The 20,221-nt window shown below is 39.3% G+C and overlaps 1 protein-coding gene across 1 annotated transcript in view; it reads right to left on the bottom strand.

Moving 5' to 3' along the window:
* CRYBG1 (crystallin beta-gamma domain containing 1) overlaps window positions 1-20,221 on the bottom strand; it is a 155,092-nt gene that overhangs the window by 23,165 nt on the left and 111,706 nt on the right. The window contains exons 4-8 of the mRNA XM_016217516.2: window positions 13,412-15,764; window positions 10,638-10,685; window positions 10,432-10,550; window positions 8,393-8,558; window positions 5,666-5,805 (exon numbers count right to left, since the gene is read on the bottom strand). Of these exons, the coding sequence (XP_016073002.2) occupies window positions 5,666-5,805; window positions 8,393-8,558; window positions 10,432-10,550; window positions 10,638-10,685; window positions 13,412-15,764 (2,826 nt within the window). The remainder of the gene's footprint in view (window positions 1-5,665; window positions 5,806-8,392; window positions 8,559-10,431; window positions 10,551-10,637; window positions 10,686-13,411; window positions 15,765-20,221) is intronic.

Genomic DNA, 20,221 nt, shown 5'->3' with positions numbered 1-20,221 from the left:
TACACATACACATGAATGTGGAGAGGCTGTGTGTGGTGTGCGGGGGGGATCAAAACGAATCTAGTGTTAGAAGCCAGGACGATAGTTACGGCGGGAGCAAGGGGACACCGGGAAGAGGCGTGTGCAGGGGCTTCTGAGATACTGGTTACGTTCTTTTTCCTGATCTGGACGACGGTCACATTTTGAAAATTCACTCAGCTTACACAATGATGATTTGTCCTGCATCTTTTTGTACAAATCTTACATATACTTCAATAAAAAAGTTAAGGAAAAAAAGAGGCTTATCTTTTAAATAACACTGCCATGCTCCTAAACCAAAAGAAAACAGAAGCTAAGAGTGGGGTCCTTAAAACCTCCTTAATGTTTAAAGTATGACAGTTAAGGGTGAGTCTCATACAGGGTGTCCCCCAAAAGTGTACACACACTTTAACAGCTAGCTGATAGCTCAGTTTTGAAAATGAAATGTATTTTAATAAACACTGCCTTTACAATCATTCAAAGTGTGTATATACACTTTTGAGGGACACCGTATATTTTTTAGAGCTCGGTGCTCTCACAGGCACACCTCACATTTTATGCCCTGAGTAAATGGCAGTTTGTCATAAACTGTGCTATTATGCTAACAAGCCAAGGGCCTCGGAATCTGACTACTCCCATGTGAATGGGCTAAATTATTCAAAAACACAATGGATGGCTCACAAACAAGTAACTCTGAGATTTTGAAATGATGCTGAGCCCGTTCATTTTCTTTTCATAGTTTGAGTTCTGAGGGGATTTGTTCATCTGACACTCACCAGTTCACTTTCCTTGAAGCGTGTGGCTTAGTCACCTAACATTTATAGAAGCAAGTCATTTGGGGTGAAGGGGGATTTGCTAAAAATCTGACCCACTGGAAATGGCTGCTGTTCTATGACTTCCCTGGTGAGTGAGTGCTAAGGGCCCTCAGACACACATATCTGAATGTTGGATGGACTTTGGAATCTGAACACTCATTTACAGAGTGTGATTCATTTTTCCTTAATTCTGTTCCAACAAAAGAGTGATTCATTTTTCCTAAATTCTATTCCAACAAGATGCATTATTCATGAGGCCATCAGGAGAGGGGGAAACTATCTTCAGGAAAGTATCTTTCAGTTTCTAGAGGTGCTCTTATTGTCCTGTTTACTTAGGGAATGAGCTTTTGCCTATATTATGAATAAACAGTACGACTATAAAGTATGGGCTTCTTTGGAAAAAAACACACAAAAAAAACAACTAACAAATGATGCATTCAAATATTGGTGAAATAATAAAATGTCCATCTATACTTTTTAAAAAGATAAATTTGCGTAATTACTCTTTTAGAAATACCCTTATACCAAGTCACATGAGAAAAACTGGTCTTATCTTGTTCACTTGCTCTTAAATCAAAAGCAGCCATTCTGGCTGGATCCCAAGGCTTATTCTCTAGACATGGCGACACACGAATGTTGGCAATTTACAGAAACCAACTGGGTACTCAAAAGATGACGTATGAATGTGCCAACTCTGAGGTTATTCAAAAGAGGTTGAGCTATGAACCAAAGGGGAAAATGTCCCTTTACAATGGAGAGGTGAAGGAGGCACCACTGTACCAAGCAGCCCAACTTGGTATTGTCAATGCGGAGCTGGTTAGCACCTCTGCGATGCAACACAGATATTTGGCGATACCTTCATGAAGAATCTGTCCAAAACCCCTCAACCTGCATGTGATCATACCTCTAGACCTAACCCCTAATACACAGAAAATTCAGGCAACAGAGGAACAAGTTAAATGATATCATGAGGAAGTAGAGATGAATCTAGAGTGTAGTATATTCTCTAAGACAGCTGACCTAAATGCTTCAAAAAGTCAGTGGCCTGGGAAACAAAGATATGGGTACCTTAGAGATTAAAAGGGACTTAAAAGAGACAGACAACTAAGTATATTTATATGAACTTTGATTGGATCTTGATTATTTTTAAAAATCCATAAGACATTCCTGAGAAGATTGGGGAAATTTGGTTATGGGCTATAGATTAGATGCTATCATGGACGTATTGTTAATTTTCTTAGAAGTGATACGCAGGAGGGTGTCGTAAAGAGATGCAGGTGAAGTATAGAGGAATGAAGGGTCATGGTATCTGCAACTGTGGCAAAATATGAATTATTAAATCTAAGCGGAGGATATGTGGATGGTCACTGAACTACTTCTACTTTGGGGTATGTCTGAAAACTTTCCTAATAAAAAGTTGGGCTCCGATATAGTGTATTCCACAAGGAAATATACACAGTGAGTATTACATAGTAATAAAAGAAAGAATAAAATTCAGATTTACACACTGATATGGGTAATCTTAGAAACAATGTAGAGATAAAGGAACAAGCCACAGGGAACTTTGATATTTTTATAAAGCTCAAAAGCAAGCACAACTAAAATATTGTAGGGATGGACACTATAGGGCCACACTATAAAATAAGGGTGTAAGAAAAACAAAATTCCAGCGAGAGGTCGTGTGTGTGGAGAGGGGTCAGGAGCACGGATCAGGTGGGCTACGCAGGGTGCTGCACACTGTTGGTAATGGTGAAGCCTAAGCTGGGTGGTGGGCACACAAATGTTTGGTTTTTTACCAGGCTTCATGATTCACATACGTTCTTCTGTATGATCAATTATTTCATAATAAAATTGATCAAAAAATATTTGGCTATTAAAAATGTCCCTTGATTTCAGACCACCTGCATTCTCGTAACTTGAGTAAATGACCAAGCCTGTCTCCCTTAGTTAAATAATGGCGTTAAACCCCATGCTCTCTCTGCCTCCTTTGAAGCTCCCCCTCACCTCTGGGAGGATGGCTGCTAGCATTAGCCAGCTATTAAAACGAAGGTTTAGAAACAGATTATACTCAACAGAATATGAGAGGAAAATGTATCTAGAAATTACTCATTTTCCCAAATAAAAATCTGACAGGTAATACCCTTGTTTTGCATATGTGTAGAAGAGCCTAACCCAGAGTAAACAGGCCCTGGACTAAACCTCCTAATGGAATTTTTAAAAGTCCCTCATGCAGTTTAGGGGACTGGAGCACCGACAGAAGCTCGATGAGCTCAGGTAATTATCGGTGAATTCTCCCATCCATCAGGACTCCCCTGCAGATCTGTAAAAGCACTAATGACCCGGTCCCATTGCTGACCAACCAAGTTCCATGGGCCCAAACTGTGAACTGACACCCAAGACAGCTTTGTATTCTCCTGGAGGCGAGAGAAATGAACAGCCCGAGAGAAGCTGTGCTGTGCGAGCCCATCATAGACTGAAAGCTGTGACAGGCTGTAACTGCCACCCACAAGACAAGTCAAACTTACTCTAAAGGCAAGAAACGTTAAGTGCAGCTCATCAGGCTTCCCCATAGCCCAAGCCTGAGTCAGCAAACCTTCCAGACACTGAGATTAAAATATTACGACAGACGCTTATTTCATTGTTTTCTCAGAAAGTGATGTTTTTCAACATTCACACTTTAGGTCTCGACGTGAAAAGTTAAAGGCAGCAAGACATAAAGACATTTTTTTCTTTTGTTTAGATTCCTCCTTTTCTTTCCAATCACTAAATATAAAAGTGCCCGAGGCTCAGATGGCTTCTCTGCTCTTTACACTCACTCCCTTTGAGATCTCCTCCAGGGCATGGTTTAAATGCCTTCTCCATGCTGTCAACTCCTAAATTTACATCTCCAGCCTCCCTCCAGGATTCCAGTCTCAGGTACCCGGCCTCCTTCCTGACCTCCGACCTCAGTGCCAGCCGGCACACCCAGCCTCACCTCTCTAACGCTGAACTCCTGAGCTGCACTCTTCCTCCCAGCCAGCCTTCTTGAATCTGTACTGATGTTTGATTGCTGAGCTATTATTGATGTATAGAAGAAACAGTAACACTTGGGTTGGTTCAGGGGAGGTTCTTTCAAACATTAACAGAAGGAACCGATTTAATGAACTAAAAAGGTGACCCCCTTAAATAAATGTTGTGAATTATGTTCATGTTTCAAGATTCCAACAAATGCTGGTGTCCCAAACTTTGGATGTTTCTCAGCCCTTAACACCTCACAGACAATCTGTCAGCAGATGTTGTCAGTTCCACCTTCAAAATGTATCCGGAACTGATCATTTCCCACCAGCACTGTTCAATGTCTAAGCCACCAAAACCTCTTGCCTATATAGCTGCAACTGCCTCCTAACCTGTTTCTTTGCTTCCACCCTCGCCTCATTACAGTTTATTTTCTACACAGCAGTTAGTGGCCTTTCTAAACACAAGTTAGACCAGACTCCTTCAGTGACTACCCACGTTACTTCTAGTAACCAAAAATCCTTCCCAAAGCCTAAAAGGCCTGACAGGACATGAGGCCTCTCTCCCATCAGCACCCTCATAGCTCACTCTACTCCAGCTGTTGCCCAAACATGCCCAGCAGGGCTTTGCAAAGGCTGTGCTTCCTGCCGAGGCCCTCCCCCGCCCTTCCTCCCTCACATATCCCCAGGGCTGACTCTCTGGCTTCCTGCAGGTGCCTGCTTAAATGTCACATGTTAGACCTTTCCAGAGCACACTATCTAAAGTAGTACGACCACTGTCCCTCTCTATAACTTATGTTTTTGTAGTATTTACCATCTGACACATTACATATGCATTGTCTTATGCATACCCCATTCATATAAACTTTTGTTCATTCCTTGAATATATGAATATTTAGAAATTATATATTACCATTGAATATATTATGAATTTATTAGAAAATACACACAAAAATAAACTCTTAAAAGGAGATTTTAAATACAATATAAAGAAATTTTAGGGCCTGGCTGGAGTGGCTCCGCGGTTGAGCGTCGACCTATGATCCAGGTGATCGGGGTTCGATTCTGGCCAGGGCACATGCCCGGGTTGGGGGCTCGATCCCCGGTGGGGGGCCTGCAGGAGGCAGCCGATCAATGACTCTCTCATCATTGATGTTTCTCTCTCTCTCTCCCTCTCCTTTCCTCTCTCTGAAATCAATGAAGACATATTAAAAAAATTATAAAACAAAGAGAAGCTTTAGTGTTTAGGGCTTTTCTTCCCTGCATCTCGGAATGTCTTTCACATGCCCTGGGCTGTGCACTCCACTTGAGAGACCCTGCTCTTCAGCAATGCAGCCTGCGCTTTCTAGCCTCATTTCTCCCCCATCTGAGATAGTCCCATTTCCTTAAAAATACTCCTGCACTTTCCTGTGACTTGTGAAATCAACATCCTAGGGGCTTTGGACAGCATTGTGTGACATGTTAAAGGGAGTCTCATGTGTGTTGGCCTCTATACCGCCTGAAATATCAGGGGCACATGCTTTGAATTACCTCCTTTGAATGACCAGGAAGGTAAAATCTCTTACTCAGCTTTGAATGAATCAGGTTCCTCTGTGATAAGGAAATCCTTACATTGAAAATACATTTCCCCTCCTGCATTTCCTCTAAGAAATTGTTACTGTTTGTAAGAGCTGTACAAAAGAATCAGAATTTTATATGCCTTATCAAAAGACAAAATCCTTTAGTCAATACTTACTTAACAGGACAACAAATCAAAGACAGAATCTTTTAAGTCTTCTTTCCAGTATGACATTCATCAAAAAAGCTTCACTGAAATTGTATCTAAAATAAAACACTTACGTGCCCCAATGTACTTTCATGGAAGAGGTCTTCTGCATTACACCAAACCCCTGCATTTCTTCAGTGTCATCAAAGTAGGAACTTATGACTCCTAACCCTTCTGGTTCAGTAAATAAGTCAATGTGACTAACTCTGTAATCCTGAAAAACACACACACATACATACATATATAATAATAATTACACCATGTAACTCTACAGTAAGATCATTTTTTTCAAATAATTAAAATACGCTTTAAATATACACATATTTTTCACAAAGCACCTTTCATTTTACCCCTTTCCTGTTTTCACCCATGACTTACTAATATGTGATCTTTAGGGGCAGATACATTGCTTTCGTCATTCATCTGAGTTTTACATTCAAGCAAAGATAGCAGCAAATGTTTTTAATTAGAGTTTTGGAACATATTTCTCTCATCCTCGCTGAAAAACTGCTTGGCTTTCCTTGGTGACAGGAGTTTTAGTTTCTTTGCTCTGATGTGACCACACACCCAACTCCAGAGAATCCAGTCTATAAAGTGTTGTGCCAGGAGTCTCCCTCCACTGTTGTTCTGTGCCCTAAGTCCCCTGTAGTAACTCTCCTTGAGTATGACCAAACTTTTATGGTGCTGGTCTGGTCTAAGTAATGCAAAGGCACAGTTACGGTGATTTATAAATCTCTGCACTTTGATCGCTGTTCCATGCCCTGCATGTCCACAGTCCATCAAGCACTCCTCAAAAGGCCTCTCCTGGCTGAGTGACCAAGTGCAAATCAAAGCTCTATTAATATTTGATTGCTTAGCTAGGTGAACTGATGTATAGAAGAAACAGTAATACTTGGGTTATTTCAGGGGAGGCACTTTCAAATATTACCAAAAAAACCAAATTTAACAACTAAAGAAGTGACTCCCTTGAATATATGTTGTGACTTATGTTTGTGTTAAAAAAGCCAAAAACACAACCTGTAAAAATAGTAATAATAATAATTCATAATGTATCAGGAGCCATAAAAGTATTCCTACCCTTTAACATGACACCCTTCAGAAAAATTCACCCCAAGGAAATAAAGCAGAAATTTATAAATGATTACATGCATAAAAAATGTTCATGCAGCGTTATTTAAAGTAGTAGAAAACCAGAATCAACCTTGAGTTCCACAGATAGTAGAAAGAAGAAATAAATGATGGTACATCATGTCAATGGAAACCCCAAAGGATGCAGACATGAAAAGCATTAACTTTACCAAGTCTGTTATTATCAGGCACTTTCCCTTCCCCACCTTCCTGAATGCACTTAAATCCCCACCCCACCAGATTCTGATACCTCCCCCAGTTGCAAATCAATGAGAGATGTTACCAATGGGAGTGTGATCTTCAGAAAAATGGTGCGGAAAGAGAAAAACGATTGAGAACCAAAATGTTAAGTGAAAAAAAGGAAAAGAGCATTGTGCCTATATTACAACTACAGAAAAATACAGATTAGAATATGGCCAAGATAGAGAATCCAGAAAAATTCATGATGGTGGGATTTGGATGACATTTTAAAACACTGCTGTATTACCAATATTATTTGAGCAATAAATAAAAACTGCAGGTAAATTATTCTACTAACTATGGCATTTTTATTCATTTATTTTTAATTTTATTTTTAAAAATATGTTTTTATTGATTTTAGAGAGGAAGGGAGAGGGACAGAGAGATTGAAACACCAATGAGAGAGAGGCATCAAACGACTGGTCGCCTCCCGCACACACCCCAACAGGGGCTGGGGACCAAGCCTTTGACCAGAATTGAACCTGAGACCCTTCAGTCCTCGGGCTGATGCTCTAACCACTGAGCCAAACTGGCTGGGGCTCAAAATCTATTTTTTTTAAACCCACATGAAATCTCAAACTATCAACTAAATTATTTTTGGATTATTTATTTTTCCAAAAGAGAACTCCTATAGGGCACTCAAGGTAATCAAAACTCACACAGCAACCAAAAAACTAAATAAAAGAAAAATCTGTTCATTCAGAACTCATCAAAACTAGGTTATTACATAAAGTACATATGGAGAAGGGATGGGAGGGCCAGGAGTGAGAAATTAACTTTCCAAGATTTATCATGAAAAAGGTGACTAACCAATAGAACGTTTCTTTTCTAATTCATTTTTTCATCATTATTTTCACTTTATTTTATTTTATTTATTAAATTTATTGGGGTAATACTGGTTAACATAATTATACAGGTTTCAGGTGAACAGTTCTTCAATACTGTGTCGCATGTTCACTACCCCGAGTCCAGCCTCTGTCCATCGCCATTCATCTGCCCTTTACCCTCCCCCATTCTCCACCCCACCCCGCAATCAGTGTCCATGAGTTTTTTCTCTTTTTTTCTCAATCCCTCCTCCCCAACACGCAGCTCCCCCCTCCCCAACAGCTGTCAGTCTACTCTCTGTGAGTCTGTCTCTATTTGGCTTGTTAGCTCATTTTGTTCATTAGATTCCACATAAGAGTGAAATCATGTGGTACTTGTCTTTCTCTGACTGGCTTATTTCACTCAGCATAAAGTGAAATAAGCCAGTCTTTTCTAATTCACTTAAAGTATACAAATACTTATAGAAAGTATATCCATAAACACCAATCAAATATTTTCCCCACTTATTTCATAAAATGAACTTTTCTTTCAAAGTAAGACTTATCTCTCTGGCATTCAATAAATATGTGCTGAATGGATAGATGGATTCTGGTTTTCCCATAACCTACCTGGACCACATGTCTGATTGAACCAATCACCACAGGCTTAGGAGACTCTTCTTCCTCTTTTCTTTCCAAAATATCGTCTATACCCCAGAGACCAGCGAGTTCCAATTCTCCTTCTTCTAAGGGGATGGAGTGCCCTTCAAAATTTGGCTTCTCATACAAAATCCAACTAAGAATAAAACACAGCAAAACTATTAGCCAGACCTGTTGAGTGAGGTTTAGATTACTCAAATATTCTGGCTAATAGCCACTACATATAAAATATATTATGGCCAGTTCTCTACCAATGATTGCTACTGGCCCGGCAGAGATCTCCCTCTGGATACACTGTTGGTGAAGTTTATTAGATCCTGCTCTGAGGTTGTCTGAAGCTGGCCACTGGATGTGTTGGTTTTGGGCCTCTTGGGAGGGTCTCTGGTGCAGGCCAATGTTAGATGCTTCTGTGTGTGCCTGGCCCTCAGCAACCTGTTTGGAGCAGTCTCAATGTGGCTTCTTCTGTAAATCCTTGGTTATAAGACTCTTCTTCAGCTAGTCTTCAGTTAGTTATTCAGGATGCTTGTTCTTGAATTAAGTTGTAATTCCAGTTTGGTCCTGGGAGGAGGTAAGTGTAGCATCCACCTACTCTGCCGCCATCCTGAAATTCCCTCTAACAATGAAAATATATTAACTCTCCCTAAAACTAAAATTTACTAAAATTTAGCCTCTGATAATTCAAGAATTACATCAGGGTCTTAGAAAAGTTTCTGCTATCAATATTAATGTTATAGAGATACTAATGTTCCATAGAATTGCCAGTTAGTGGAGATTTATAAAGAGTAATACCTCAGATAAATGGACTTTTACTGTAATGTTTTTCTCTTTATATGTGAAGAAAACACTTTTCTTAGAAGGGTTTAAACTTACATTTGAGTTATATCGATGGATATATTGCTACAAAGGACTACTTGCATGTTAATAAAAGGCACTTTTAAAATGTCCTTTGCAACAATATCCAAACACTAAAGAAAAATTTCATGTCAATACAAGGGTTTACAGTTGTTCGTATGAAAAAATAATAAGTAATAATACAAGAATAAACCTTGTTTCACGTACTCACAACTGTAAACCTACTTTGCCTCCCCTGTATATAACAGTGCTGCTCTTAAATGCTTATGCTTTCAGGAAAAGAGAGAAGACAACAAAAATTGACCAAAAAGGTCAATTTTATTAAAAAATGAAGTTGCTATACAAAAACCTTTAGTGTTATTTTCAGTCTTCAAATGTAAGAACAAAAGCTAACTGTATTTTTCTAATGAACATGTTGAATAAATAGAAAAATATACTAAAATATCTAAAACCTTACAGGAAAGATACTGCATATTTAATCAACAGAAAAGCTTACTAGTTTTATAAACCACAGATGTCTACAGCCCTATCTCTTTATATCAAACAAGTTTATAGATAGGTACCAAAGATAAGTATTCGTGCCACATAAGTAATTTTTTTTAAAACTGCTTTTCTGAATTCAACTTCCTGTGTATGCTCTGAAGCAATTAAGCTGGTAAAAGAATTTTTTCACCAGTTCCTTTACTATGTTATCAAAAAGTTGGAAAATAACTTTTAACTTAGTCCTTCGCTGAACTATTATTTTAAAAGTTAGCAAAATGTCTTTTCTTATGGAATTTGAAAAATTCTACCAACATAACTAGTATAATTCTTATCAACTTCATTGAAAATTCATAAACCAAATGTATATTATGGACTCCAATGTTCATTAGTCTAAACCAATGTTATATGTACATGGGGATATATGGGAAAGAAACTTACACTGCTACCCTTTTCTGATTTTTCTAGCAAAAATATGTATCATTCCTGTAATCAGAAACATGATTAAAAACCATATTTCTTTGTTATGAATTCCTTTTAATGCTTGTTGTGACCAGTACTTTCTACCCTTTATATTGCTAAAGGCATAATTTAAAATAAGGACTGAGGACCAAAAAGGTAATTAAAAATGTAAAATGTGAACCCTGTAAGTCAGGAAGTCAAAGTGCCATTCTTACCATCCTCTAACAACTTTTACAAGTACCACAGGAGACAGGGTCCAAGAGCTGCAATCCTCATTGTCGCTGAAGACTTCAATACACTCCTCGGAGACATCTGGTTCACTATAGATCACTACCTATAAGAAAATGGGAGTGGTAGCACTTCTCACTGTACTTCATCAGGCCAAAATAAAATCTAGACTAGAAACAGAAAATAGTCTTACCTTTCCAGGTCGAGGGTTGATTTTATTTTGGACACTTCCTCTAAGCGTCTGTAATCAGATGAACAAAAACACAACAAATAATTAAATGTTGTGTAACAGTCCTCTTTTCTCCTCCCATGATCCTTTGAGTAAGACCATATTCACCTCACAATTTAGCAATTTTAAAACAAGTCTACCTTGATTGATGCCAAAGTTGTATTAAAACTCTCTTTGAGTCTATACTGTTAAGAGCTTCCCCTACCCAAGTGAATTTGCCATTCCAATTTCTCTTCATTTAAATGCCCAGGCTATTTTCAGCAATCTAGAAAATTTAGGACTCAAGAGTCAGACCTATGTTTTACATGAATTTACAGAATAAGAATTCAGCAGATTATAATTCAAAATATCTCAGTATAATCTCAGATAAAGAGAAATTATGATGTATTAATCATTTTAGATATCTAGAATGAGTTGAATCAATTTTATGTGTTCAGTACATACCTTATCTGAATCTATAAATATTGTTTTTCCATAGTAGCATCTACCATCACATAACAACTAGTAGTCTAAATAAAAACGTGTTTATGAAGCCCTGGCCTGTGTGGCTCAGTTGGTTAGAGTGTCATCCCATATACCAAAAGGTGGTGGGTTCCATTCCCAGTCAGGGCACATATCCAGGTTGCAGGTTTGATCCCTGGCAGGGGTGTGTGCAGGAGGCAACCAATCGATGTTTCTCTCTCTCTTTCTCTCTCTCTCATCTACCTATCTATATATATCTATCTCTCCTCTCCTTTCTCTCTCTGAAATAAAACAAAACATATGTATATGGATTATTTCACAAGGAACCTTGCACATAGTATTTAATTACTCCCTTTTTGATAGATAAAATACGAAGACCAGTAAAACTAGAAATACGTAACACAATAAAAATAGTAATTATACATGTAAAAAAATTATAAAACATGGACTACTTTCAGTGCTGAGCAGGATGGCTATTCTAAGGACTGCCTTTGATCTGATCACTCTTGCATCATGCCAGAGTAGAATATGCCCAAAAGACCAGAGAAAGGCCTCAGTAGAGCATTATTAGAAGTCAAAATGACATTATTTATATGTACACATTATAAGTAGATAAGCTGAAGAAAAAGCCTAAAATTTAAAACAAAATTCATGTAAGACATAGAATATAGAATAGTTATATAATCAATAAAGCTCAAAACCTAAAGAAAAACAAACAAAGGAGGTGTAAAGCACTTTGTTTCTCCTTTTTACCCCATCTGACTTGGTTTTTCAAGGGAATCCATAGGGAAACTGTATATTCTGTTGTCAGACTCACCAGAATGTTGTCAAATAAGAGAAGTGATCCAAGAATGATCAAAAAGAATAGGCTGTAATGAAGGGGAAGTGGACCAGTGGAAATGTTGTGCTTGAGAGAAATACTTAAAAATTTTATGATTTCTGAGAGCTATGGGCTGATTAAGTGTTCATATACAGTAGCAGTTCCCAAAGTGTGGTCCAGGGACCCCTAGAGGGTTCCCAAGGTACTTGTGGGGAGTTCATAAGATCAAAACTATTCTCATAAGAAGAGGGTATTTACCTTTTTCACTGTTTACCTCACATTATACAGTGGAATTTCCCAGAGGGTCCATGACATCATTGCCATGATGGCTACTGAAATGCACACTTGTGTGTTCTGTTAGTTTTAATGTCTAATATAATAAATTCTGACAGGTATAACCTATGAGAACAAAAGCTCTTTGGAGTCCTCAATAATTTTTAAATATAAAAGCATCCTGATACCAAAATTTTGAAAATTTTGAAAAGAGGGATCTGAACCTATGCTGGAAACCCAACTATATTTTTTGAAAGAGCTTCTAGAACTCCATGCTAAGATAGGCTTGTAGCAAAAGCCAATAAAACAAAGTGAAACATGTCACGGTGCCTTAGACGCATAAGGAAGGGTGCAAGGTGTTTTCTGCTTGGATAAAGTGCTTTGGATGATGGTCTACAAGTGACAGATGGCCTGGTCCGCAGGACGGGCAATAGGACTATAGAGGTCACTCATGTTTCTGGGCTAGCAGAGCTGACCTCTAAACCTTATATTCTGTTTTCCTCTTTCATTATCCTCCTTCAGCTTAAGTATCAAGCTTGGTAATAGAAAGGCACAAATTCACATCAAAAACTGAATTAAGAAAACTATGCCAGCAGTCGGAGAGAAGATGGAGAAATCGTCACTGTTGCTCAAAATCATATTTTGCTGCTGTCTCTACTACATTAAAGGAAAGATCCGATGCAGACCAAAATTCTTTACTCTTCAAAGGCTTTGTAGGAAAAAAACACTTCCCCAGGTGAAAACTAATTCCAAGTAAAGAGAAAATAAGTTCTCACATGCATAGCACACACATTTATTGCTACTTATGGGAAGAAAGAGTGACCTCTCAGCACAAGGGAGGGATTAGGAATAAGGTTCCTTGGCAGGGGCTTTTCCGAACAAAGGAAGCTGCTTCACAAATCTTCAAAATCCTAACTACAGCACTGAAAATATAAATTCACAAGTGCCTTACAATACCAGTAACTTATTTCCCCTGCTAGACTCCGAATACCTTGAGAAAAAAATCTTAGTACCTCTTTCTTGGACCCTAGCAGTCCTTGTACATAGGTTTCCAAAGCTCAATGAATTAAAAAATGATTGTCCACAAGCCTACCCATTTCTGAAATAACAATAGGAACTGCTCATCACTCTCCCCTCTCACTTTATAAATGCCCCAAATAAATGATCAGATGTTGCTACTTACTATTGGATCTGATAATGGCATTCCAGAAAAGGGAAGGTTTGGGTCAAGCCGTCTGGATTTGAAAAGGCCCATGAAGTCTGTGTCACTGTTCCCATAGTTCAGCAAGTTCGGTTTAAGCACACCATCAACGTGATTAGCCTTTTCCACATCATCACTGTTCTTCAGTTTTGAAAATTCAGAAAATTTAATGTCTGGCAAGTGTAGGTTGCTTTGTGAATCCAGATCTTTTTTGGTTTCCTCCTTTTGCAGGTATTTTTCCATGTAGCTTGGACTTTTCAAGCCTGAATGAGATGTACTTGACGAGTCAAAATTGAAGACCTTTAAGTTGTTGGGCGGAAGGCTCGGCTGTTCTTTATCTGACGTGCAGGGTGGGGCACCCTCAGCCGCGGGCTGTGACGCAGAGGACCGAGAAAGAGAAGTGTTCTGAGAAGAGCTGAAAGTTGTGGTCATAGCATTGACTGACGTTACAGAGGGAGAAAAGATTTTGTCTTGTGGTAAAGAGGATAACATGCTTGAGAAAAGTGCACTTCTTTCTAGCCTAGATCTCTTCACTCCACCATTTGTGACATCCCTGCTCTCTTTGTCATTCATTTCTGAAGTCGCCAGAGGTTCATCTTTCCCGTTGGTGTGAGCGTGCAAGGACTTGAAGAGGATGCTCTGTTCGGTGGACATTCGTTTGGACCTCGGCGTGGATTTTGCATCTACATTCTGCATCAGCTGTAGAGCTGGTGACATTTCAGGCTGGCTTCCCTTTTTCTTCCCCAGACCAATGGTAAACACGTTGGGATCAAATACCTTTTCTAAATTGTCCTCATGAATAGGAGGCATGGCAAAGTGAGGGGCAGGGGAGTTTGGCACCCTGGTCTTCTTTTTCTTCTGAGGCACACAAACTGTGCTGTCCATCTTTTTGATAATTTCCGTGAATTTCTCCATATCAGAAGAAGTATCAAGTACGCTATCACTGCTACCAGCAGAAACGTTCAAAAGGCTGGCAGGGCTGTCCTGGCCATTCGTGACATCTTGATCTGGCCTTTGAGGAGTTTCTAAATGATTTTCACCACCTGGGGAGTGAGTGGGGCTGGATTCAACCATCGGGGGTGTCCTATCGCCCAGACTCTGAGCCTGGATAGGCAGAGTTTTCTCTGATTCCAGCGGCATGACTTGTGGGCCAGATTTTGCTACCTGTTCCTCTTTGCAATGAATGTGTTTGGGTGATGGGCTCTTATTGCCCTGTACTTCCTCTTCCTGGGGAGCACAGCTTGCAACGGAAACCACTTCAAGTTCATTATTGTGACAACTTGGCAACTGCACTTCTCTAACTTCAGAGCTATCCGAGATGATCTGGCAGCTTACGTCCTGGGTGCTCTCCAAGGGAAGGACGAAGGACCTGACCTGGACAAGGACCTTGGACGGACTCGCAGTTCCCACAACTTCTGGGCTGTGCTCTGTGGTCAAAAGAGGGCTTGTTTCTCCTCCCCCCCCAAGTTCGGAGGGGGGCATTTTCTCATTATCCAGATGAGACGCAGGCAAACGACATCCACTGTGGTTTTCTGATACTCTTAGGTCAGTGCCTGGAAAACTGCTTATGGGAGCATCAGCACATGCATCTTTGGGCATATCCACAGGAACTGCTGCAGGCAGAGAATGAGGCCCATTCGATGACTCAGCGGGGGCCTGTGAGTCAGAATATTTATCCTGTGGCTTTGGTGTGGCTGTTGGTGAGTCTCTGGTATCAAGAATGGCAGGAACGTCTTGTGCTGTTTCAGTCACATTTTCAAGTATAAGTCTTTTGCTGTCGGCAGCCTTTGAGTCGTCCTGTCCTAAGAGTTTGTGGTCCTTGACAGGAATCAGAGCAGTGGCCAGTGGTACAGAAGGGCAGTCAGCATCTACTTGAACATCTGCCTGATCACCCTGTTTAAGCTGCGAACCAAGAGCTTGGTCCTCGGTAGGCTCGCCTTCCCTTCCTCTTACACTGGGACTTCCACTCACTGGGAGAATCTCCTCTTCACAGAGAGTAACTTTGGCTTCTGCAGAGCTTTCCTTCACCAGAACACCATTCTGGTGACTATTTGGCATTATTTTCTTCTCAGGTTGCTCCATTTCCTTGGGTTTTTTGGCTAAATTCAGCTTTGCCCTTCCGACAAATGTTTTATTAGAGGCAAGGGTGTTCCTTGTGCCTCGAATGTCAGTGTGTTTTGGGTTGCTGTTTGCCCGTTTGTTTTCAAATAAGGAGATTTTGGTGGCAGTGTTTCCTTTATGAACTGGCTGGCTAAATGGATTATGCTCATTTCCCAAGCTGTCAAGATTCTTAGGAGTTTTAAGATTTAGTTCCACATTTTTGGGCTTGGCAGGGCTGCAAGAAAAAAGCAATATAATAAAGTTACTGACCTGGTTTTAAAAAAGTGAACATGCCAATTTATTAGAAAACTATAAAAGCCAATGTCTTTCTGGTATGTAACTTTTTAAAGAAATGAAACTATTTTTAAACAATCTTAAATACACTATCAGTTATTTTTAATCAATGCTTTGCTTCTGTGTGAGGGATGAGAAAATTACATAACTAAGAAAGTCTAGAGGTGGGAGGTTAACAAGTTTATCAAGTACCTAGAATGTACGCACAGTGCTTGGCACTAGAGTTATGACGTCTTAGGGCCTGCAGCACATTAGAACAAATATAAATATTTAATACACTCCCATATTTTAAATACATAAATGATTTCTCTACACGTCAACTGTGTAATTTTTATTTTATCATATTTTTAAAATTATGTCAGAAAGCCAGGTTATAAAAAATATTTACCTATTTTCTACCTCTTTGAATATTTTATTCCCTTCATCCTTCCCTCATAAAATTTTACTCGGATTAAATAAGTAGGCTCACTACAGAAAATTTGGAAAATATAAAATGAAAAATCACTCATTATCTTACCACTCAAATATATTATCTCAGTTAACATTTTAGCGTATGTCTAGCATTTTTATATGCAGTTAAATGTTTTAATAGAATTAAGATTATTCTGTTCATAGAGTTTGGTATCTTGCTTTTAAAAATAAGATTACTTAACTTTATAGTTAACATTTTTAACATGTTTCGAGTTACCAAAAATTTTGTTTGAAAAGTTTTCTTAATGTCTGCATAAAAGCCATCACATGGATGTACCATAATTTACTTATCAATTACTCAATTGTTAGTTTTGTCACCATTTATTTGGCAAAGTGATTCTCCCCTCTTGCCTTCGTTTCTTGGGTATAATTATCCCTTAATGGAAACCATAAGTCTTTGATGTACACACTTTTTTCTTTCTGAGAAAGAAAACATTCTCTGTTTGACATTAGCTGGCTCTGGTCCTGGCTCTTACACTAATTATCTGTGTGAACTTGGGCAAGTTACTTTAACTCTCTGAACTCTAAACAAAAAAACCCCTAGTTTAGAACAGAGTTGGTTCCCCCTTCTCACCCCCCAAGTTATGGTTGAAATAATCCTTCAAGGAGTTCTCTTCAAGGGCTATAGTTGGGGACAGTAGAGACTGAGGGATGGGGCTGTTGGCCAGCCACCCTCTTTCCTTTCAATTAGAATCACTCCTACTTATCTGTTTTAGATATCATTTTTATATAAGCTTTCCTAGAAGAATGGACTCCAAAGCTAAAAACCAAACAAAATAAAAAATGTCTAAACCATTGGTCTAGTGGTTTATAAAATGGAAGAGATAATATCCACCAATATTTCACTGATTGCCAAGCACTGGAGAAACACTCTATGGCTTGCCTAATGTACAATGTTATCCATTTTCTTTTAAGATGAGGAAGCTGAAACTTAGAGAAGGTAAGTAATTTGCCTGAGGTCACACAGCTATTAAGTGGCAGGGTCAAAATTTGAAGCCAGTTGTTCTGGTTTCAGATGTCACGTTCTCCACCACTCTACTGTTCTGCTTCCCCAGAAAGGTTGGACAAGACTCGCCTCAAAGACCTCCTCTGAAGGAGTCAATGATTTATCATATCTATAAGATAAAGTAATCATACTTGATGAGGCCACCACCATAGTTATAGCATAGTGCGAAGCTAGGAAAATTCTAGGACAAGCAGAATAGGGAAACTAAGACAGATAGTTCAATAGCAGTTTGCAGCCACCGGTAAATCCTATCTTTCCTAAACCAAGGACACTTAAGAGTGAATAGTTTGCACTTTTCCTCCCCAACCGGAGGGAAAATAGCTCAAATCACCCTACTCAGGGAGACAGGTAACAGAAATACAATTAAGTGCCATTTGTCAACCATACCCAAGGACAGACAAATTAACAGTATAAATCTCATTTTGGTACATCAGCATAAAGCTGATGAATATTCTACTGATCAGCCCCTAAGATTTCCCCTAAATGTCCAGCCTTTAAAACCCTTAAAAATGAAGGTCCCAGCAAGCTCTTCCTCCAGGGAGCTTGCCTGTACCACTCCCTTCCCCCACTCCTTCCCTGACAGGCACGTAGTATCCCCTAATCTTTACAGGACCCCATGAGACTTGCAACCAGGGGAGCAATGGGCAGCAACAGCTTGTCCTGCGCTTACCCCCTGAGCCTGTCTCCAAGGCTCCCTTCTCTCTGACTTCCCAGTGAGCCAAAGCAGCCCAGCCTAGACTCTCCTGTTGCTTCCTCTATGCCCTTCTTTGTTTCACTGTCCTAAGTATATTTTTGCTGTGGTCAATAAATTATTGCTTGCTTTTCTACACTTTGTCTCTTGATTGAAATCTTTGCTTCAAGAAGACAGCAACCGAGGTCTTGTTATCTCACTGGTAACACCATGAGAACACAAAGTGGAGAAGCAATGAAATCTCACGCTGCCTCCTGCATGGACTCACTGTCCATCAAGAACGTTGGGCCTTTTGGGGGAATGGACAATGTGATTTTGGGTGAGACACCTTAGCCTTCTGGATAAAATGAGAAGACTTGAGAAATCCTTTCCAAATGCAGCATTAAGAATTTAAATTTTCATTTTAAAATTTGATTTAAATACTAAATTGGATATATTCTCCTTAATTTCTCCCAGACATTGCTTTCTACAAAATCTCCAGTAGATCTTGAGGCTCCCACACTTTGGGCCCAAATCAAAAGCAAATTAACTTATCAGCACTTCCTTAAAGATAAAATTCTAAATGAAGTGAGATGATTAGAAATAGAAAGCTTACAAATGCTACCAGTGAATGAGGGATGTTCACATACCAGGGAATATACATTTTAAAAATTCTCACTAATCACCTCTAAGAACAGTCAAACATCAAAGTGTATCTTATGATGTAAATGGAAAACACTACAGGTTAGCCCACAAGCTACCTTAAGGACAAGAAACAGATCTGCACATTAAAAGATTTACACCAAGATCAAAATACATTTTACAACCAAACTTTCTGTGCTATTAACTTCTGCTACCAAGAGTCACTACAATTAACCTAGCTCAAAGTGATTAAAAGACTCCTATAATTCATGTTGCAATGCCTTCATTACAATGTGAGAGGAGAAAATAATGGAGCCTAAAAAGCTATGGCTATAATATGAGAGGAAAATTCTCCATATTTCAAATATGCCATTTTTAAGAATCTCAAAATTCAATACTTGGTAGAGAACCAAAGACAATTTTTCTCGCAGCTTCAAGAAACACGCTGCTTCATCGTCATTATTTTTGAGGGAATATAGTTTTAACTTTAAAACTTCAGATTCAAATTGCTTTAAAAAAAAAAAATGAGTTAATATCTTTTCTTGAAAGGCAATCGGGAAAATTAAAGGGTTTGAAAAACCCCATCAGTCAGTCAAACAGAAAAGAACTAGATAGAATTATTAATTTTCCATTTCAATAGTTTGCCAATTCACCAAGTGGGAGGCCCTGCGGAAAACAAAATTAAATAAACAGTGTCTGGCAAAGGAAAAATTTTAGGTAGAAAGAAATTAGTACTGAGAAGAAGACACCTGGTTTAGTTCTATTCCAGACAACAGCGCATAAAGAGTTTCATTGTAAGATCCGCTTCCCTGGGTTTGTTTACCCTGCTCCTAGCAGTGTAACGTTTCTGGTCCTCCCACTGGTGTATTCCTATTGGCAGGTAGGGGGAAGCTGAAGAGTCCTAACCAGGGACACAGCAACTTTTCTCTGAGGTTCACACTGGGAGGTCTGAATGTTGGCGCCCTGGCCCTCTACAAATAATGGGCATCATTCACTTAGGTTATTTCTCCAGTGCTGCCATCACAGAATAAATAGCTGACTATATCAAAGGTCTCCAGGTCAGAAGCCAGTGAGGTAGCTCAAGTTATTCATTAAGCAGACTTTCCTCTCAAGTGTCTACCAGACATCTCCTACGCTGAAGCTTACATATCTAAGAAGTCAAACAGTCAGAATGGACCATTTAGCTTAAGAGTGACAATGTTGTGAAAACACCAGCTCTTTTCATACATGTGTGAATGCAGGAAAAACGTAAGCAGTTTCGATACTCATTTTTCACATGTGCTGACTGGGAGATAGAGGAGTGAGAGCGTGAGAAGGGGGGGTGGGATCGTAAGAGTTTTCTAGTACCCCCTCCATCCAGTGGTCCCACACCACTCGCATGATCATCAATGCACAAGTCCTCCAAAAAATCCAGTGATTTTCTCCTTCCTTTTGCACATCCCCAACCTTTACAGGTGGTAACATCCACGGGCAGTTTAATCAGACATCACTTCATATTGTTATCTGACTTGTCGGCATCTTGTGCTCCAGACTGGGCCACAAACTTTTCAAGGGCAAAATACTGAATCATAGTTGTGGCTTTTTCCCCCCATGGTTCATAGCACAGTAC

Source organism: Miniopterus natalensis, chromosome 5, assembly GCF_054644295.1.
Source record: "Miniopterus natalensis isolate mMinNat1 chromosome 5, mMinNat1.hap1, whole genome shotgun sequence".
Classification (NCBI taxonomy): Eukaryota; Metazoa; Chordata; class Mammalia; order Chiroptera; family Miniopteridae; genus Miniopterus; species Miniopterus natalensis.
Note: the sequence above shows the minus strand (reverse complement) of the source record. Positions and strands in the feature narration are given on the sequence as shown.